Genomic DNA, 23,179 nt, shown 5'->3' on the forward strand with positions numbered 1-23,179 from the left:
CAGCCAGCACAGCCAGTGACATCTACTTAAGCCTCTGTAAGGCCTTTGACAAGGTTCTACACAATGCCCCTATCTTCAAATTAGAGACAGATTTGAAGGGTGGACTATGTGGTGGATAAGGAACTGGCTGGATGAAGGCAGCCACAGAGTTGTGATCAGTGGCTGTATGTCCAGGTGGAGGCTTATGACAAGTCAGGGCTCTGTCCTGTGACTGGGGCTCTTTAATGTCTTTATCAATGATACAGATGAAGAGATCCAGTACACCCTCAGCAGATTTGCAGATGACATGAAGATAAGTGGTGTTGCTGACATAATATAAAGATGGGGTGTCATCTGGAGAGACCTAGACACATTTGTCAAGTGGGCCTGTGGGAATCTCATGAGGTGCAACAAGTCCAATTACAAGGTTCTACACCTGGGTTGGGGCAATCCAAGATAAGAGTATGGACTGGGAACATTGAGAGCAACCCTGTAGAGAAGGACGTTGTGATTCTTGTGAATGAAAATCTCTACATGAACCAATACTCTAGGCTTACAGCCCAGAAGGTCAGTGACATTCTGGGCTGCATCCAAAGAGTTGTGACTAGAAGGTCAAGGAAGCTCTACTCTGCCCACGTGAGACCCTCCCTCAAGTATTTCAACTTGTTATGAAGTTCTCAGCACAAGAAAAATGTGGATCTGTCAGAGCAGCTTTAAAGGAGGGCCATGAATATGATCAGAGGGCTGGAGCACTTCTTCTGTGAAGACAGGCTGAGAGAATTGTGGCTGTTTAGCCTGGAGAAGGGAAAACTCTGGGGATACATCATTAAGCCTCTCAGAACTTAAAAGGGGCTTAAAAAAAGAGGAAGAGTAACTTGTTACAAGGGGTGATAGGGTTATGAAAAAGGTTTTAAACTGAAGGAAGTTTTAGATTAGATGTCAGGAAAAAACTCCTTACCCAGAGGATAGTAAGGTACTGGAATGGGTTGCCTGGAGAAGCTGTGGAAGCTCCACCCTGGAACTTTTCAAGGCCAGACTGAATGGAACCTGAGAAACTTGATCTCATGGTTGGCAACCCAGGCCATTGAGGAAGACTTGCAAATAGGACCCTTAAGGTCCCTTTCCAACCCAAGCCATTCTAGACTCTACACTTACTATCTAACGATGTGACCTGGCAATCTTTTTTCCATTTGACGGAGCAGACTAGTCACTATAACACCTTGAAGTGCCTACAATTCAGACAGGAGAGGAGCTGCCAGTGTGAATTTATAGACTAAGGACATTTTTTGTTTGCATTTTATTAGTTGCACTTTTTCTTGAAAATGGAAAACCACAGTGCTGAAATTAACGCAAGAAAAGAGAAATTATTGAAAAAGGACAGTTTGGACCTATACAAAGGGAAAGTAATAAAATACATAGGTAGCACTAACAGAAGTAGAGACACAGCAAAGGAAGAGATGCAAGACAGAGGGCTGACCATAACGCCAATCACCTCCTGTGCAGAGTGTGTGTACCAGGCATGGTCACAGGGATCCTGAGCTCCATCATTTACACTGGAGCTCACAACCCAAATGCAGTACTCCGTCCAGTGCTTGCCACAGCCTTATGAAAAATACATGGTCAGGCTGCCAAGTGGGGGAATGGGACATGCCCCTCAATAACTGATGGACAGCTATTTGGGAATATAGAGAGCAAGCTCAGATGTCTCCTCTCAGAAGAGGTTGAGGCAATTTCTTAGCATTAGTCTAAAAGTTTATAGTGTGGACAGTAACCAAGAAATCACAAGATGATAGCTTCAGAGAGACATGTGTCAACATGTTTCCAGAATATTCCACCTCTTCCACATCAGGATTTTAAAAACAGATGCTTCAAGTCAGCTGTCTCACAATACTGGAGTCTGCCACAAAGTTCCCTCCATGACACTTGGTCCACAGTGCAAAAAATCCCTTAATTTCTTTCCTAGTCTGCAAATTCCAGCCTATATAATTTATTCTCTCAATATCTCCCTCAAGCTTTGTTCAGATTCACCATTCCCTCTCTGTACCTGTACTTTGCCAGTACATCCTCAAACACTTCCACATATAGCTTTGAGTTATACAAAACTATTCTGTGAGGGTAATGTTACCTACTGCTATCAGAAAGAATGGGCAAAGCTACAATAGAGAATACACCTCCAAGTATCATCAAATGGGCTGTGGGAATACAGAAACATAAATTATGCTCACACATGTACTTGAAATGTAAGTTGCATGTTTAGTGGTTCGGTCACTCCACCCCACTAGAAAACAGCACCCAAACATATAATGAGTTAGAAGCCTGTAATAAAAACAGATCTGTTCCTGTTTCCCCAATTTAATTTCCACATTCTGTTTTACACAATATAAAAATATTCTGCTATTATCACACTTCTAGTAAACAGGGAAGTAATTACAAGGTCTAGAGTACTCCACAGATAGATGGACTGGAGGACTTCAAAATTTTTCATGGTCTGCAATTCACTGCCATTCCATACATCTCAGTAACTCAGAAACAGCTGTTCCACATTTCTATTCAACAGACCTTCATTCAGAATTGCAGAATCTTCTGAATTGGAAGGGACCCGCAAGGATCATTGAGTCCAACTCTTAAGTGAATGGTGCATACAGGGATCTAACTCAGAATGTGGTATAATTATAATCAGGAAAAAATCTAATACACCTATTTGGCATAAATGAGAAGGAAAATCTTACAGCCTAGTGATATGAACTTGGATAAACTTGGGATTTCAAAGTCTACTGAAAAACATGTATTTCGGCAAGAATCTTTTATGTGAAATCAGTACATTTGGGCTTCAGTATAAATTGCAAAAACTCACCTCTAGCAACTCATCTGCAATCTGTAACCTGCCATCTTTTCCAGCTGCTCCATTTGGATCAATTCCCACTATAAAGACACTCATCCTGGATCGGTCTTTGTTACCAGCAAGACTAAGTCCCAGACCTGTCTTTCCTTTTTCCAGTTCAATCATGTGTAGCTCCCCTGGTAGATTTCCATAGCGCTGCACGATCTTTTCTAAATGTAAAAGTGTGGGTAGAGGTTGGATTTACATTAGAAAGTTTCACAAGTCACCTAGGGAGTCAAGATCAGTGCTCAGTGTGCAGTATCTGACAGAAGAAGCCCAAAACGGATGAGTAAATTTTCAGTGTAAACTACACCTTCATTTAAACTAAACCTTAGGTGATTTATAAAAATATTTCTAGCTTCTTGTTTTCCTTATACCTTCAGAAAATATTATAACTGTTCTTAAAAAAAACTCACACACAAAAGAAATAATCTCATCAGTAACAATTTCAGGTAACGGATACTATCACATTAATCACAGCCAACAATTACCTGGAGTACACTGAAATTCTTCAAGTAGTCCTACATTGAATTGGGATCACAGAGAATAAAAAAGATTGCAGTGTAATGAAGGAAAAGAATGAGTTTTATATTTTACTATATGCATCTGACCAAGCAGAACTAAATAGCAACCTTAGTACCTAAACCATGATGGAAATGAGAAAGAAGCAGTTCAAACTGGATGCCCCCACACCTGTGTCTTTTACAGTGCAATTTTAATACTAAGCATTTAAAATATTATCACAGGAAAAACTTACTCCAGCTGTAACCAAACTCATCCTCCTTCTCCACATCTTCTGGGACTCTGATAGAAGATGACTGTGCAACATCAGAGCTCATTCCTGAAAATGCTGAAGGAGGGGGCAGAGGCAAGTTACAAAGCGAAGTCTTTTCTGGTTCTGTATCAGACTGACCAAATGCCTGTGAAGAATAAGAAAAATGAAGTGGCTAAGAAGATGCAGACTCTGTAGGGCAAACTAGTACACAAAAATGTCAAAATGTCAATTACTATAGCTTCAAAGTTTCAATACCAAGCAGCTGAAACTCTAAATTAATAACAGCACACAGAAAGGCAGAGAGATCAAAGACAGAAACAAACAACAGGCAAGGTAAGAAAAAACATCACTCCAAAATGTATCTGGAAGCAAACATGTCACAGTAAAAGCCCAATTCAGTAAAGTTTTATGTGCCACTTTATGTTTCAGAAAAAGCCTCTTAAGAAGACTCAAGTGTTTTTGTTTTAATGCCAGATTTGTAAAATATTTATAACCAATTTTACTTTTAAGAGTCATCACATATAATTTCCTCCCATCATATGCTTATTAAGCCAAATATGATGAAAGAGAAAGAAAAAAAAACAAAAAAACAAAACCAAATTGTGAACTTTCAAAAATACCTACAGGAAAAAAAAAAAGGCAACTGGCATATTAACTGAAAGGACAGTTAAAAATCTAAAACTAAACAGATGATAACTGAAAAAATCCATAGTGACTGGACCTTTTCAGTCTCATTTATTAGTTTCCTACAAGCTGCACAGAGAAGATCAAATAAATGAGGATACAGGTTAAATCACAAGAGACAGATACTTAATGTGTTCTATTCATATTCACACAAAGTTAACAGATATAAATGCACAATTACTGCAATAAAATGGTTAAATGCCCAAATCCACAGCCTTGAAAGCTTCCATTCAAGATAGTTTCCTTGAGAAATACACTTTGATAAGGAATTTCACTATGTAGAATTTGTAAAAATTTGCCTTTCTTAAAATAAACATGCAAGCAAGAAACCTCTCTCTGAATATCATCATTCTTTAGCTTATGTATACCCAAGAGACCTTGATATGTGGCAGACTGGCTACTGAAGTAAACAAGAATTTTAAATGAAAACCAAGTTTTTACAACACTCAAGTTTTCAGGTGTGTTGCCCTCACTTCATAACCCTATTCTCATTTCAGTTCTCACTACCTTCATCAGCAAACTTGAACACAGTATCTCTGATGGTGCCTTTAGGTGTCAAAATCTCTTCATCAGAGGCAACAGTGAAATTAATAACAACATAGACCTTGGAAAACTTTATCAACTTTCGAACTGAAAGTGTTGAGAAACCTGGGAAGCTACCAGTTTAGTAATTTTAAAATTTAAGAAAGGTCCCATGTCTAAACAAAAATTACTTATCTTCACTATGTAACTCCAAAGATATAAAGATACTGAAAATGTCCTACTTCAGTTCCCTCATTCTGCTTCTGCTTGAAGAAGATTTTTCTTTCATTTAGGAACTTCTTTCAGAAACTTAACTAAGAAGTCACTAAATCTCAAAAGTGTGGGAAGTGACACCGAAGCAAATAATTTATCTAAGACAATGTCATCCTCCTAAGATCATACCTAACATTCCTAAACTGAATTCTAGTACAGACATGGTATTAGAATTCTCAGAATCAGTCTCAGAATCAGAGAAGAGTAGAAACACTACCTAGTAACACTAAAAGTTATTTTTCACAATCAAAAATTCTTGTGTACACAAAAAGAAAAGGGATAAAAGGGAGAGAAGCTCTAGAAAAACTCTTTTTTCAGAGGTCTTCCTAGAGTTTTACTAAAGCTAAATAATATCCTGGAAAAATGAGGAAATATGGTGTTGTGGTGGGTTGACCCTGTCTGGAGGCCAGGTGCCCACCAAAGCTGCTCTATCACTTACTTCTTCAGCTGCACAAAGGAGAAAAAAATACGACAAACAGTCACCCACCATAGCCTCCCCAACTACCATTATCTTGCAACGCAAATCCAGTACAAGTGTGAGATCAAACCAGATCAGCAAACCTTAGTTTTTATGTTTTAAAACCAAAATTAACATATTACTTTAGAGGTACTGTTTGTAAGCGACAGTGTCCAAGAACAGCAAAACTTAAAGAAAACATGACTAAAAAAGGAACAAAATATTGGTGTAAAGGATCTCTGGAAGATTTTCAAGGTGTGGATGTAGGGCTACATCCTGACAGATTAGCACTTATTAACTGCTGCCACCATAATATGACTGACAAAAAAATGCAACTTTTTGTATCATCGTGAATAACAACATAACATAATGTGACCATTTTCGAGGTTTAAGGAAATGCTGAAATGAAAGTAAAAGCAAGGGTCCTTGGCAGGGGGGTAAAAACTCCTATGACATTTGGCAGGAGGGGAATATGTTGTGCCTGCAGAACTCCACTTGACACATTTGAACAGCCAGAAGCAGAAGCCAGTCCCCACAGTTTACACACACATAAGACTTTTGCTCCCTGAATCGGGCAACACACAGAAACCTAAAAGGCTTTAACTCATGAAATACTTTCAGTGTGTCACACCACAGTATTTCATTTAAAATGCAAAGCATCCAACAATTGCTGAACCCATTTAGCTACCAGGGTCACTCTGATCACAGCCAAGCAAATACTGAAAATGGCAGCAAGTCTGGAACTTGAAAAAATTAAGGCACAGGAGGAAAGAGAAGCAGTACTCCAGAAGTTATCACAGGCCATGTACAAAAATGGACAGCACACATACAGTAGGACCAAATGACGGGAATTAAGACAAACCTTGAATGGTGTGGGAGCAAAAGGGTTAGTTGGGGAACAACGGAAGGTAACCCTAATTGGATTCGATACATCCTACAGTAACAGAAAACAGCAATCCACATGTTATAGCACCTTTGGCAATACACAGTACTATTAACCAATAACTCATTTTGAATTACGGATTCATTTTACTAACTGCAATGACTTTGTTAACTTGATTTATAAATGGACCAAAGTATTTAAGGAGTTACTAAGGACCCTGATTCATCAAAGTTTCTCACTACACATGAACCTGAGTTCAGAAAAGGAGAGAGATGACAAAAGCATTATTATATCAGTGCTAGGAAAGGAATTATGCATAAACTACAGGATCATCAGGTTTTCTTTTAAAATGCATGCAATATTTTTCAGAAACACTTTTAAAAATATACAAAACATAAGTCATCATTTATGTTGCATGTCTACTCCCTTTCCTCAGAACTGTAACAAATGCAAAGAGATTTCAAAACACACATGCAGTTATACACCACATATCATATTTTAAGTGTTTGTTGCACATTCAATATTTTTGACAACATGGGAAAATAGACAAAGGGCACAATCACTTGCAAGATGTAAAACCAGCTAGAAAATATTTTATTAAATCAAAAATGCATGCATATTAGGATTCAAGTTTTTTTATTAGAGGTTAATGTTGTTCCCATTGTGAATAACATGCAGTAAGTATGCATTAGCCACAAAAAAAAGAGTGTAACTTTTTTTTTTATTTCCCAAGGCATCAGCATCCTAATCATGGTGCATGTAAAGAATTTTCAAGAAGCAGAGGGAAAATATTTTCATGAAGCATCATAAAAAAACCTGCACGTTTGTTGGTTTTTTTTAATGCAAAAATAAGAGAGAAATATCAAAGCCGGAAAGTCACAATCACAAAAAACCAAAAAGATGTACATAGCAGCAAAAGACCTTATACTGATGAGAGAGTTACACTTAGGTATTTTAAGATCAGGGACTGATCTTAAAACTGAAAACTTATTCCTTTGGTGGCTGTGAATAGATCAGCTTTAGGTAGTTATGATTAATGCAGCTTTTTTAACTTCTCCATAAACTTTTCTATTTATATGCATGTCTGTGTTTTTAAATTCACTACACAGAGTTCTCAAGCTCATCAGCCCAGCACATAACTCAAACTAGTATAAAAGAGTTTAAATGCAGAGAGACAGCAATGGGAAAGAAGCACACATAGACTGTTTGGTAAGTGAAAAGATAGTGTGCCATCATCCAACCTTAGCAGTGTTGAACTGAGAAGAATCAGCAAATGGGTTAGTGCTGCTGAAGACAGCTGGCCTACTGAAAACACTGTTCTGCAGAAAAAGCAGGGAAGGGTTCTAAAAGGAAAGCATAATAGAAACTAAGCAAAAAATAGTTTTTAAATGAACCCTTTTCAATCATGAACCAAAACACATTCATTTAGTTGTCTGGGCTAACCAAACAAGGTCCACATTCTGCACTTGCAACAGATATGTAAAACTGGGCACAACTGTATTTGCCCTGTGTTTCTGATGCTCTGTCAGCAGAGAGGAAAAGCACCAATTCTCACACCTGCTCTAGATCGCAAAGTACATCAAGTTCAGAATTACGCTGCATTTATGTGCTGTGATATTTGAAACATTTTTTTCCAAACATATGGGACACTCTTACACATTAATTAATTGTGGATTTCTGGGTTAGGATGAACACAAATATCTGTAATAATGCAGTAGGTTTAGTCTTATTTTGACATATCCTCATAATTTGATATATGTTCTGTGGTAATACACTCAGTGCTTATTTTGTAAAAGTGAGGGCTTAGTAATATTAGGGATCTCTAAAAAGACTTCATATCTAATAATAACTTTCACAGAACACTTTGTATATGCACATATGCATATGTAACTGCCTGAATTTACAGTTTCTTGAAACTAAATACTCTGGTCTACCCCGAAGCAAGGTACCGTCTCATTATTATTTAACAGAAAAAGAATTTACACATTTAGACCAGATAAAAGCATATAATTTGACCATTTATACTCCCTATGCAGCTTTTGTACTATATTCTATTTTGAGAACAGAATCTGCTTAATAAGGAGGAAACAGCTCTGATTTCAAATAGTATGTTGGAAATATAATTTATATACTTAGCAGTAATTTCTATACTGGCAGTATCTATACAGCAATTACCTGCAAGTCTTAGGGCTGTAAATTTAACACTGCTGGAAAATAGTATGGACAGGAATGTGAAAACCTTCCAGAATCATTTATACCAAGAGTAATTCAATCAGAAGTTACAGTTCTGTTAAAAAAAATTTCTTAAAGCATTGGTTGTGTTAAATGCTCCTGAAAATAGAGAACACATTCCTAAACATTTATTTTCAAATACCATGTTGCAAAAAAGTAATTTCATTTGGTAAGACAACAAATGTGTTTGCTCTACTAAAGTAATGCCATGAATGACCAAGTTTTCTTAACTCCAAATATGGAGCATTTGAATTTGCCTGAACAGTTCTGTTCTGCGTACTTTTTGCACAGTCTGGGACAAAAGGAGCAAATGCTAAATAAAGGGAGTTCTCTCTTTACTATTTTTAAAATTCAAATCACAGCCTAAAGTAACAGGATTTTTTCTTTCTGTTATTTCTTTTTTTTTTCAACTAACTTCCATTCAGAATTTCATCCATGTGTCCAAGATGCTAAGTTATCAGAAACTAGCAAGCATTTTATACAGTAGCATAATGCTCTAACACTACTATGGGACCACAGTCACAGTGATATATTGTTTCTTACTCAGAAGTGTACAGAGGGGGATATAGGTATGAAACACACTACCACTATCTTTTCACAGGCCGCTTGCGTTATTCAGGCTGTTCTGAAGTACACACAGGCTCCCTCTTAACTACTAAACCTTGCATAAAACAAAATAGAAGAAATGGCTTCATTAGCTACATGTCACTTAAACTGACTGCCTGGTTAAATACATAGTGGTACCATAATAATTACAGCTTGTGTGTAGGCAGTTAACTACATGGGTGACTGCACATTAATGAAAGCAGGAAATTCTTATTATACAATAAGATCTTATTATTAGGTACAAATGCAAGTTTCAAAATATGAAAATAATAAACATAATGCTATTTATGAAGATCACAACAAAATGTATGGGTACAGGAAGAGCATTTGCAATGTTTCTGCTTACAGAGAAACAAGAGTTTGTTAGTTCAGTCAAGATATAACCAACACGCTTAATTTGAAAATAGAGAATAAAAAAACTACAATAAAAATAGCAAAGGAGCATTCTCTAAAAAAGTAGTGATATAGTAATGGCATAATTTCCATCACAAATGGGCCTAAACATTCAGTAGCAGCAAATCTGTTCACATCACAGCAAATACAAAAGCATTATTTTAGTAGTTTGAGTGTCAATAATCAACATTCAACAGAGATTTTTCATGCAACTTTACCTTAGATGACTGACGATAAAATGGGTTAGTAGTTTTCTGCCCACAGGGAGCAGAAGCTGAAGAAGGGCTATAAAGAGACTCTGGCTGGGGAACAAGAGTTATGAGACAACTAGTAAATAAACATGCAGCTTACACAGACTCTACAAAGAGGAAGTTTAGTTTATAGTGATGCAAGCAAGTTATATTAAAGCACTGTAGCTTTTGTCTGAAACGTCCATGCAGCTTAGTGACGGAAAACTTCCGTGTACTTCTAGGTCCTTTCATTAATGTCCACAGAATTTTTTAACAGGTGCTGTATTTCTGCATGCGCTCCTCAGACACGCTGTCAATCTCTAACAGATGGTTTTAGTTAGACTCCTACTCTGCCCCCCAACAAATTATCTTTCTTGAGGCTTTTCAAAATAGTTTGAGGACGGTGTGCTGGAGGGCATTTCCAAATCCAAATCGATTTCATTCTAAATGGAAATAATACTTAAATCAAATCTTTGTTCCCAAAATAGCTGAGATGGCACTTTCAGGATTAAATATCCCATTCCCAAATACCACCATCTTGAACATTTGTTTCATCTATTACTACGTATTACATCTCTTTTCACATTCTTTATGCTTACCCTTGGTCTGCTTATAATGCTCTGTACCATAAAGACTACAGGATTGCCTGCCTTCCGTATCGCTTCCACAGCTTGTTCGTGGCTGGCATCTCTGAGGTCAATTCCATCCACCTGTAATTGGAAGGCCTCATCTTAACATTGCAAGAAGCTACAAGAGTCATGAGTCAGTTCTGAGTTTTGGTTAGGAAACTTCGACTAAAACCTAAGCCCAACCCTCTGTTTTTAGTGGACCTTTTTACAGACTTGGCCTGAGGTCCCTCAAACACAGGTTTGGTATGTTTTCCAACATTTTTAGTTTGGACTCCATAAGCTTTCCCTCAAGCAACGTAACAGAAGAGATATGATAATCTGGAGAGTCGGAATCTTTACCAAATATTGCTTCCTGCAAATCCCACCTTAAGAAAAAACTATTACCTAGGACTTTTATGAGCTTTTAAAACTGACACTTATTAGGTGTTGGAGAGTTTTTCAGTATGGGGTATTAAGCCATTACAGTGTACTTTTTTCTTCTGTTTTATCTTCTATTTTTTTCCCCTAGAGCAAGATAAGATTAATTTTAGCTACTAGACATTTTCTTCAGAAGTTAAATTTTTAGGTCAGAGCTGAAAAGCTTTCTATCTTCTGGAAGAATGCATGTACACAGGATGGCTAAGGACAAATTTGTGCCTGGTTGTGGTTTTTTTTTCATGTCTGTATATGTATGGGTGTGTAAAACAATTTGTCCTGTTATCCAGGTAAGAACAATGTTAAGGTGAGGTTAGCATCAATAAAGTATTGTCACAATGACCACAATAAAAGCTAGAAGCTGACACAGAAAGGTTATTTGTTAGTGGCAATTCTAGCACACAAACTCATATGATGAGGATTACCCCTACAACTTTTTAATTGTCTAAGTCTACCTTAAACTTAATCATCCATTGCAAATAAGAGAGCACAAAAACAATCTGAGAGAAATTCTAAACCTATGAGGAACGGAACTAGAACAACAGTACTGTCTAACTTCTCATGTCTGAAAAACTGCATGCACTACAGAGATGGAAGTTTACATATGCCACAACTTGAGAAACTGAAACCATCCATTCTGAAACAGTCACATTAACACAATATTTTATTTTCACTCACCCATTCCAGTTTCTGCAATCATCACTGTCAGAGACAAAGGCACTCACAAAAATCCAGTTATTCAGGTGAAATGAATGCTTTTAACTTTGTGGCCTTCAAGCAAAATTACAACTCCCAACTTCTTATACACTGCAAACTGTTCCATCCTGTTATAGAAAGTGCTACCTATACTAAGGTACTATTTCAAGATCCTAAAGATCGATATTGTAGTAAACAGCAAACTGCAGTTTCAGTAACACCATGTAAGTCAAGCACGGTCTGAGCTAGAACCACCACTCCAATACTCTGCTTGTTGGGCTTCTTACTGAAGGACAGTCAGCTAAGGTCATCCAGCAGGGTTGAATGGAGATAGTTTCTATTAGCCTGACATTGGAGACAGGGCAATGTCTGACACTGATAGTCACATTAGGAAAGATCTATTCCCTTCAGCATGTTTATTCTGCACTATTTTTAAGTGACAAAACAGAAGTGGCTGCATGAGCACAGGACTAGCTAAGTACAAGAGAAATGAAGATAAATCCTACCCTGCAATACCACTGGCTACATTATACTGAGACATGGGCAAAAAAGTTCATGTCTCAAGTATCAAACACAGATTTCTTTATGTCAGGAGAAAAAAAAATGTGCCTCCCTTAACTCCTGCACAAGATGCATAAGAACTATTTGAATCAATTAAGAAATTGATTCAAATTATCAAATTATGGAAATAATCTTGGCATCCATTTGCATGGTTTGCACTGGCTGTTTCTATTGCTACCCAGTGAAAAGGTGCAAAAGGTGAAAACTCTTTTCATTTCACCAACATTAAGCTTTTTCCTACACATTCTGGTTTTCAAATAGGTAAGTCAAACTGCTGGCTTTGTAGAACCCTGCTCACACAGTCAGTCATATGTTTCAGGTTGAATATGCAACTTAACAGGCAGCTGTCTGCACACAAACAGCAGCAGATGGTACTACAGTCTGTGTGGCTCAAGTGGTATCTGCTGTGGCAATTGCACAGCTGTCAGCCCATCACATATCCATCTCAGTGACTCCTGAGATGCTGGGGGAATTGCAGCAAAAAGCATTCAGATGGTACCTCTACAATCCGATCTCCAGTTTTCAGTGTTCCATTTTTGCCAGCTGGGCTGTCTTCCAGGATGTGTTTGATAAAAATCCCTCTCATCACTTCTCCATTGCTCAGGCGGCTTCCCATCCCTCGTCCTCCAACAATGCTGATGCCCAATGACTTGCTAGGCTCTCTCCAGAGTTCGACCCTTTTGTGATTAAAAAAAGGACCAAACTAAATTAAAATCTGTTGTGATTATGACAAAGATGTACACTGAAGACACCTGGATTTGCACAAATTTCAAAATTGAAAAATTCTGAAATAACTCCTCGTTGCAAAGTTTTGTCTTTCAGTGGAAGTTATCTACTGGATTGATCAGAAATTCTGAAATTGAGTCTAGTATTGATCAGCTTGTTTTGAGTTCTAATAGAAACTTTGAATCTTTCTCTTCATTGTTTGTGACTTGATCCCTGCAAGTCAGCTTGGAATGAGATGAATTAATATAACAATTAAGACACTGCTAGACTGCAGAGATGTGGCCCAATGTAGTAAAAGTCAACCATTAATCACTCCAGCAATGCATAACATATGTAAGAGCAGCAATTCTGGTGTTTCTTAATCTTCTCAAAATAGGTTTCAGAATTTTTGAATTTCAGATGACATTTTATAATGTGCAACTAAATCTGCACTTACTTTCTGGGCTGGTTCCAGTTACTGAAACCTGCATGTTGAAGTTCACTTTCTTCTCCCTCCCCCTCTTCACGTTCTGGAAGCTCTGGAAGTTCCCTGATGACAAACATAAACATGCAATTAATTTCTAAAGAATCCACATAATCACTAGATTTTTCTGAAAAATTTCATATATTGAGTCACCCTAACAGTTTCAGAATTTGTACACAGGATTCAGGTAAGGAACTTCTTTTTCTGATGTCGTTTAGAATGCATATGCTGTTCAGGGATTCCCTGTCCACTTCTTATCTGCAATGAAGCTTCTATCCACAACACAGAACAACAAAATGCAATTTGGAATTACAACCAAATCAAAACTAAAGGTAATTTATTGTTTTCAAAACGGAAGAAATTACAACAGCAGCACTCAACTAAACTTACTGCTTTTGGAGATTAATTGCAAAAATCCAATTATTAATCACTTTGAAATTTTGGACTGCATTGAATTTTTGAAACTGAAGGAAAAGAATGACACAATTTATTCTTTACAGTTATGTTCTGGAAGACCACCAATACCAAAATCTTATGTTGGAAGCACTTCAGTATTTGTGGCAATCCACAAATCCAACTGCACGGTATTAAAGAAAAATTTAGGATGAGAAAGAATTCAATCTCATTGTTGGATAGGTCTAACAGACTTGCAAAAATGATTAAAAATTTGCTAGTCAAAGCAAAAACTGTACTTCTAACAGCTTTTTACTGTTGTGGCTGCCAGTCTGAAGAAAATCATCCATCTTTCATCTCTTCTAAAATAAAACTTATGTTCCCAAAATGTACAAGGTCTATGGAAAGAGTTACCTTTGAGAGCTATTTGGGAGAAAGTTGTAAGCCTGTTGACTCACCTGACAATATGTGAAGGAAAAAGTTCAAGTGGCACTGTTCCCTCTGTTTGTTGTCCCAGACTGGCCCTGTACTCGTCTAAATTTTCTGCTGGCACATATGTAATACTGCAATAAAATGGGACATGATTAAACTAGCATAGGGAATGCCAGTCCTCCATTTAGTGGGTGTGAGGTATGGATATGAGGAAACCACTCAAGACTACTTTGTTGACCTCAAAGCAACAGTGCTGGTATGCTGGGATTAAGCACTTGCACAAATTCTTTGCGACTTTGCAACAAGTACACATCTACAGTCAAATTAGGTAGCTGAACAGCACATATTTTTTTATAATTAAAGTAAATGGTGCTTCAACAGTGACAGGAATGTAACAAGAGACAATCCAGTTTCATTCAAAACATAGATTCCTCATGCAAAAACAAACACTGAAGATCTGTGAGGTTTGAGGCACCATTACCACCCTTAATGACTGCTGAAAATGTTTCTGAAAGTCAGCCTGTAAGAAGTTTTGTGCTTTTATGGGTGATTTTGTATTTATTTTAGATATCTGTGCTTTTAGAGAAGAATACTTCAGGGTTTGGACATAAAAATGTGTTACAGCACACCACCTATGCCACAGGGACCAATCCCCTGCTCAACTTCTTCCTCCAGGCCTTCGTGCATTTCCAACCACTTTACGACAGTCAGACAGTCATGTTCCATTAGAAAAAATGATGTGCAGACTCCAACTGATGTTTGAATGCCAGAAACAGTCCAATAGACTGGGGAGAATGAAACAAAGAGGCGAAAAAAGATTAAGCCCTAAAGAATATTTCTAGAAAAGCTTCCATCTGAGAGGCAAAAGGATGCTACAATATGCTCCAACATATAAGCAGGGCTACTTAGACAACCTTCCTTGAATGATGCTTTATGTTCCTAAATATCTACAGCTTAGCTATCAGACTCAAGTATACCAAGAAGTAAGGCTGATAGAAAAAGGGCAGAAAAAAGTCTTGTCTTGCCATACATCATATTGTTCAAAGAAGAAAATAACATATTTCCCCATGGAAGAGACAGGGCTAGATCAAAAATAAAAGGCCTTGGCCACTTCACAAGGATATGTGAGCTGCTGGGAAGAGACCCTTTCAAGTCTGAGGCTTTCACATGGAGCCGTTTCCTGTCCATCATCCCTGACTGATGTCCTCTTTGTCATGCCCTGACTGCCACTGATTCCCCCTTCTCAGTAGTTTTCTGCTGAATACATCAAGCATCAGAACAAATGCAAATAAAGTTCTATATGATTAATGCTGTCAATCTAAAACACTCTACCAAAAGTTATTATAAGGGCCACCTTAATTTGTCCATCTGTGTATGCGTCCAAGCATGTCCCCTACCTCCTCTCACACGTACCATATCTAGAAAAGTGAAAAAGGTTGTCTAGGGTGCTGAACAAAAGGAATTTCCGTTCTTTTAATGGAAATTTCTAAAACCATATTATCTAAATTCATATAAATCTTCCTGTTCTGCATTACCTTCAAACACGTAAATGTTACTCCACTTGACACAACATGTTTTCCTTTTGGAGTGCTGATAAGTTAACATACACTTGGAAACACCCTCTCAGCACTCTGTCACTAACCCTTATCTGCCTTTCCTGAGGGCATACTGCAAAATGCTAAAGACATGCAGCAGCTATTGTGTGAAGAGCCAGCAGCAAAAGAGGAAAAAGTAAGAGAGAAAAGAATTTTGGAGAATAATGACTACTATTTCTCAGCCATCTCCAACTCCAAGTGTGTTGAGCTACAGTGAAGTACTAGTATTATGCTCACAGAACTCTCATGGGTCAAATGCTGATGCAGCAGCTTCACCAAACAGGCCCACAACAATACCTTGACTGTACAAAAACTTAAAGACCCATAAATTACATTTCAAAGTAAGAAAATGTAACATTCATTCAGTTATATTCATCACTTATAAAAATAAGTAGGAAATAATGTAGTTTTCCCTTGACAGAATGATACCGTAAAGAAACCAGAACTTCTGGCTAGAAGGCCTGGACAATCTCCTTTACGTAAACTGAAGCTGGAAGCTGTAAGTATGGAAAGGAGAAAGGCATAGTCCTACAAGTTCCTACAAAGGAAACAGGTTATCTCAGATTCAGCCTGAATACATTCAGCAGAGTGTGACCTCTGATAGTACAGTGTCCAATATATATCAGCTCTTATCTAGCCTTTTTCTGCAAGGAGTACAAGGCAAATAATTATGCATAGTGCCAAGGTCCAATGACAGCAGTAGTCCTTACCTTATGCATGAGCACTTGAGATCAGCTGATCTCAAGGGGGAGGCAAACCATATGCACTCCAACTTCTGGGATACCCTGTTGTGTTTGTTATATGATTAAATAACTGACATTGTGCTGAATCATTAAAAAGGTATGATGCAAAGGATGCTCTCAAAGAATTTTAAATGCTACTTAGAAATGTCTCCAAAAACCTGCCTTAGCTTTCCTTTCAGTGTACAGCACTGGAATTATAAAGAAAAAGAGGTTTGTTTTAGCATTTTTTAAAAATCCATCTAAAATTGAACAACTGAATTAGCTAATTGATTTCCACAGATGGAATAAAATTTAGATAATCTCACTGGTAGCTGTTACATTTTAGTTCTTATAGAAATAATATATTAATTGTATTCTAGTATTTAACTACAGTTCTAATAGCCTAGTATAAAGCACTCAAACTAATATTCAGTATGTTTTTAACTGTTTATTCTTATCAATATATTCATTCTTACCTAGTTTCTGTAATGCTTCAGTTGTTTTACAAGCATAAACAAGAACACTTGCATCTTGCAAAAAAAAAGAAAACATACAAAACAAAAACAAATTATATGGATCAAAAACATGAAAAGTTATATTCTGTGTGGAGTTCATCTGTTCATCTTTGTACCTCGCTCATGATTTCTAAAGTCCAGTTAACTGCAAAGGTTTCCCTAACTGCTCTTATTACCTGTAATACTGACGTGACTGTCCTGCTATTCTCTCTGTTCTGCATGTTATTATTGAAATGAAAGAATATTTTCCCTGCTTAGTGCTCATGGGCAGACACCTCACAGTTATCAAATCCATCACTTGCTGGATTGCTGCTGCAGCTCACTTGGAGGTCAAAGTGAGATCTAAAGACATTCAGCATCATCCTAAGCAGCTCAGCTTGTGGCTGGGATGATGAGGGGCACAGAACAAGAAGTGTTTCTGGCTCCTCTGGCCAACTCTGTTGAACTTTAAGCTGTAAAGCAGAAATAAAACCCCACCAAGGCACCAGTTCATCTGCAAAACAGACTGGTAATTGTCTTAATACAGCAACAGGGAAGACAGTAAGAGAAACAAGGGCCAGAAAACAGACAAGGCAGAGAAAACAAAATAAATAAATGTATGCTTCACTTCTGTGTCATATTTCTTCGCTGCAAGAGAAATTAAACTTCAATAATTTCAAAGGAAAGTATATGCATGGTTTAACCATCTTCCTCTCTTTTGTAGCTGTACAGCTTGAAAGAAAAGTGTTCTGGTTTTCTTTCTCAAGAGCTATCACCACTTCTCCTACCCCCAGAAATATGCACTAGCAACTAAAGCAGTGACAATGGAAACACCAATGGTTTTACTTATGAAAGTGTCTTGTAAACACAACACCGCATGCAGTACAGAGGAACATTTATCACATGCTTGACTGAACAGCCACACAAAACCTTGAAACACCAACAAATAAATTACAAAGTATGGAAAATGCTTAGGACAAATTATTGTAATTAACATTTAAGGTTCAATTTGAACCTCTTCATATATGAAGAAAGTAAAATGTAAGTGCCACAGATAATATGACACTGAGATTAATCCAGATATCAGTACATTGTACTCATGCCCATTCTAGAAGTGAACCTTGTACACATACACACAACATGCACATGTGCTCTGAGCACATCTTGGGTGGCTGTCATAGATGAAATTTAAATATATTACCAATGCTTTTATTTTAGAATACAGGTATTTTCATTCCAGACTTAGAAAGCATGCTCCAATCTTCAAGTTTAAAGCCACATATAAATATATAATACAATTATACACACACAGTTGTATCTTTCTTAATTAAAAATATATACACATCCATGTGTGCAGCCACATGTGCATGCACACACAAATATACATAAGAAGAAAGAGAATATGTACCTATATCTGGATATATCCCTGACATTACTATTGATGTCATAAAAGCATGGAATGATTTTACAGACAAGTTGCAACACAGAGCCACAATGAGTTTCTGAATTGCCAATACTCACACATAACACAGGGCCTGATCATCAGGAGTTGCTGGAGAAGATCTAGAACGTGAAGCATATGATGCAGCATCTTTTTACAATGGTGTTAATTAATATCAGTGTCTCATGTTGAATGTGAGAGGCATACTTATGTATGTAGAAGTGTGAGCTGGTGTTGTTTTTTTTTTCTTCCTTTCCTTTTTTTTGTCCTGTTCCACCTCCACTTCATACTTCATCTACATCTAACCCAGAAAACATCTGGTCTTTATTACTGTCTACAGCAGTGATTATTAAGAGGCATGGAAAATGGAATTGCAATCTCTCTCATTTCTTGATCAAGAATTCACCTCCCCATTCAGTCAGGTGAATTCTAATTCAGCTTTATAATTATCTGACAGATGTTACAAGCAGCTGCTGCTGAGCACAAAATACTGCCTTTATTACAGAAATATAAGAGCTCCTGGCAAGGTAGAGTGAGAAATGAAACAGAATGCATTCAGTAGGGCCACACATCTGGTTCTCTACCCACAAAGGGGAAAAAAATAAATATGCAACTCTGAAACTCAGGCTGTTTTTTCTTGAACTATTCAAAATCAAATATCCTTTAACAGAATTAAAGAATGCCTTTACATGGCTGGTAAGAATGGGTTTGTGTTTTCTTTGCAAATACCATTTACTACTATTTGAAATATGGCTTTGGAAGCAAAATACTTCTGCTTGATCACTTTTTTGGGGAACCCTGCTAGCCAAAACACACTCAATCTAAAAGTTAAGGGGCAAATTTTGCAGTAAGGACAAAGAGGAATGATATCTAGATAGTCATGTCTGGGCGCTGGCATACCCTTATTTTCCAAGGAGGACACCAAAGAGATTCAACCTAAATCTTTGAAATGATGGCCCTTAAACCAAAAATACTGCAAGGTGATGCACCACATTAGCTCTGAATTGACAAATATGGGAGGGGAACGGGGGAAGGGTGTGTATCGTTCTCAGCAAACATAAAGAACTATCTTAACATGAAGCTACTCATCTCCAAATTCTGATTTGGGGTGTTAGCCACATGTTTGTTTGATAATATTTTTCTGGGATCCTGTACTGCTCCTTCAAGTTAAAAATTAAACAGAAGTTTGATTATGCTGAATAGTGCTACAGCAAAACGATGTAGTCAGAAAAATACTGTCATTTTTCTTGCAAGATTCCTTTAGAAGCTATCAACAGATTTAGCCTTTCTGTTTCTAAAGCGGAGAAGCTGGCTTCACTCTAAAACTTGTCATGGGAATGCAAAAAATAACATAAATGCAAAACAAAAGACAAAAATCTTGAGTAAGAATATGAATAGAAATTGCCCGTTTTCTGCAATATCTTTCAGAAATGGGACACATTTTTCTCTGGAAAATCTGAATACCCACACCTAAGGCAAGATTTTAGTATTCCCAACATAACTGCAAAAGAGTAAGACTACAAAACAAAACTTGTAGTTACATGGCATTAAATAGAGCAGCTATAAAAGCATACGCACAAATAGTGAACACACCTGTATTTGATTATGAACTATAGCACTAAAAGAAGACTCCTCATAGAAGAATAGTGCTGCAGCATTTGTGTCTCTAAGCAGATACACACACACATGCATGTGCACATACAGCTGACTTCAATCATGACAGTTGGGAGTCGTAGTTTGGAACCCTACAGTAATAAATAATGTCAGACTTTATCAACACTGACTCACTTATATTCCTGAGAGCATTAACAACATAGTTCATTACATGAGCATATCCGTGTATTTAAACAGGCTTACATTAAATCATAATCTTAAATGCATAACATGGGGCAGGCAAGTAAACCTAGTAGCCATTGTGAACGTATTTTGCCCATCTGTTCCCAAACACTAGGTCTCTGCCAAGCTAGAATACTTCTGGGCCAGTATGGAATGCCCTGCTGTCCATTCTGAACACAGCTGTAATCTCAGTTACACTGGGACTGGACTGATTCTTTCAAGGCCACCCTCACCAATAAGTAGAGGCCTCTATCAACAAGAACTCCATTAATCCCTTTCCATATCTGACACAATCAATGTCACCACAGGCTAAGCAGAGAAAATAGTCACTAGGTTTTGAAGCTGTAAACCAGCACTAGTGTGCCTATAGCACTACCCACATCTTCATGAACTGCCTCATTTCCAGACAGTTCTTGTGGGCAAAGTTAATTCCACAACCACAGCAACTAGAAAGAATTGTACTTTAAGGCAGTTAAAATTTGTAAATTTTGTGAACTTGAAAAAAAGAAACTTTCTTCTCAAGTGGGCTTCTCAGAATTTGAGAAGCCAAGAGCAGACAGTTTTGCACAAGAACAACAGCTTATTCATATGTACTGATAAAAAATTGGAAGTGACTACAAAAATATGCTTCTACTGTTTGTCACAGACATACTGAAATGTTTTAAGCATTAATTTTCTGCATTAACATCATATTTCATACTGTCTGGCACCCAAAACCCATGAAAAAAAAGTAAATTAAATTACTTGTGCGACAGCCAGGACAGTCCACCTTCAAGAACCACAAACATCTTGAGAAAATTGTAACTTTACTTACAAGATTCATATTATGAATGCAAAATTCTGTCTAGTCCTATTCTTTCAATAAAACGAGGCAGGACAGTAATAATGATGACACTTATGACAGTGATTTCTTAGAATATCTGAAGCCTCTCACACAAGTGATCTCATCTTTGAAATCCATAGAAATGTAATCTGAAGGTGAATTATCCACCTGACGCTGCAACTTAAAGGTAAACTGATGTGTAATAACAAAATTTTCATTTAAAATACTTGCATAAATAAAAAAAACCAAACATTATCAGCTTTTTCCTATCATAATTCATCATCTAGTTTTACCTACTTTATGTCTGGTCCAATGAGCGAATGTCGTCTCAGCATAGCCCGGGCTTGTGCATTAGTTAAGTTAGTGGTTGACTCTTCATTAATGGACAGGATGCAGTCCCCCACACCAATCCGTCCATCACGACTTATTGAGCCTCCATGGATGACACTGCGAACTATCATTCCCAAGCCATCTTTATTGGAACTTACTGTCATCCCTATAGTAAAAACACATGAACAGTTAATATCTTTGAGCCACAGCTCTGGGTGCCAAAATAAAGAAATGGGGCACAGCGAAAAGAAAAGTCAGTCAGCCAACCTGCCAATATCACCAAGTCTATAAATGTTGCTTTTACTCTCCTCCTTTGAGACAGCAATTACAAATCACAATTGCAGTAACTTTACCTTGCTGTCAGTTCACATACTCAGTTCAATACAAGAAAAATTAAGACAGTGGAGTATTTAAGCAAAAAATAAGAAAGATAATGAAATTGCTTAAAAACCATTTAACAACGCTACTCTTCTAATGGTTCACTGAGTTTATACACATTCACTTTTGTTTATAACAACTCTCTTTGGAAAAAAGGTGAAATGATTAAACAGGTAATTAATAGGCCAAAAACAAATTCACACTTATTTATGAATCAGATCCCACTGAGATGCTGGTTGTCTTCCTGCTCTCCTAGGTGGGCCATAGCTTAGACCCAAAAGAGCATTCGTACTTCTGTGAAAATCTGTATATTGCTAATGGATACAGCCCAATATTTTACTTAAAACAGTATCCTACCTGTGTCACAGAAGGATACTGCTTCTCAATATTTATACCCTTTAACTCCACTTTCTTTCCAGTAATAGAAAATAAGACAGATATCCTCCTGGCCTCTCCATCTCCTATGGGGAACCTATAGGGCTGACTTATGATGGCCTTCATGTGTCATTGTGACTGTTCTTACACACATGAGTTGTCACTGTTATCTTCAGGGCAGCTGGTATTCATCAAACAGACCCTAGTAACAGTTTCAGGATAAACTTAGTTCTTCACTAAGGCAGTGGAAAAGGCAGGGCTGAAACCCTTAAAGTCCACTCAGTGGAATTCCACTACTATCTTAATACTTCTTAGTAAAAAACTTTTTATTTTTCAAAATGAGGTTTGAAATTCTGAACCTAACATTGCTGTTTGGTTGAGATAGTAACAGACACGTAGTGTAACAGCACTTTAGGAAAACATCACATATACAACAGACTCCCTCCCCTTTTTCTATGTTGACATCATCCTTACAGATACGAAAGCCTGATGTTACACTTTGGAAACCTACAGTTTCAGATTAAAAATGAAAACTCCACTGTAAAGTTGCCAAACTTTTTGCAGGACAATGGCATTTCAGCCCTTCTGCATTTGGGTGCTTCTCATCTTTTAAAAAATCAGCCAAAATGCTCCAGCAGCAGCTGGCATTAAAGAGCTGCTGCAAACTCTGGCTGACACCATTTGAAAGGAAAAAAGAAGTGCCAGTTCTTAACCCTCAATTATTTAATCCATGCAGCTGCAGCTTTCAACATCATTCATAGTTCTGGACTTAGCTACTTTTTTAAAAGTGAAGGGTAAAAGCAGTGCAGCCATGTGCATAAACTGGTCACTACACAGAGGCTGCTTCCCAGGCCAGAGCACACTCAGACTGAAAGAAAAATGTTACAGTCAAAAGCTAGAAGAAAGCAATATTCACATTTTGTACACATCAAGACCAGTCTTATTTTTCATGCATA

General features: G+C 37.3%; 1 protein-coding gene across 18 annotated transcripts in view; it reads right to left on the reverse strand.

Moving 5' to 3' along the window:
* The window catches only part of MPDZ (multiple PDZ domain crumbs cell polarity complex component), a 93,938-nt gene that overhangs the window by 19,215 nt on the left and 51,544 nt on the right, over nt 1-23,179 (reverse strand). For 6 of the 18 annotated variants that reach the window (XM_064405341.1, XM_064405338.1, XM_064405333.1 and 3 more), the window contains 11 exons: nt 21,438-21,636; nt 18,562-18,603; nt 14,256-14,360; nt 13,378-13,470; nt 12,715-12,892; nt 10,515-10,625; nt 9,904-9,987; nt 7,696-7,797; nt 6,434-6,505; nt 3,618-3,780; nt 2,834-3,030 (listed from right to left, as the gene is read on the reverse strand). In XM_064405341.1, the coding sequence (XP_064261411.1) occupies nt 2,834-3,030; nt 3,618-3,780; nt 6,434-6,505; nt 7,696-7,797; nt 9,904-9,987; nt 10,515-10,625; nt 12,715-12,892; nt 13,378-13,470; nt 14,256-14,360; nt 18,562-18,603; nt 21,438-21,636 (1,346 nt within the window). The remainder of the gene's footprint in view (nt 1-2,833; nt 3,031-3,617; nt 3,781-6,433; nt 6,506-7,695; nt 7,798-9,903; nt 9,988-10,514; nt 10,626-12,714; nt 12,893-13,377; nt 13,471-14,255; nt 14,361-18,561; nt 18,604-21,437; nt 21,637-23,179) is intronic. The other 12 variants (XM_064405347.1, XM_064405343.1, XM_064405349.1 and 9 more) reach the window with 9 other exon arrangements.

This window comes from Passer domesticus, chromosome Z (assembly GCF_036417665.1).
Source record: "Passer domesticus isolate bPasDom1 chromosome Z, bPasDom1.hap1, whole genome shotgun sequence".
In the NCBI taxonomy this organism is placed as follows: Eukaryota; Metazoa; Chordata; class Aves; order Passeriformes; family Passeridae; genus Passer; species Passer domesticus.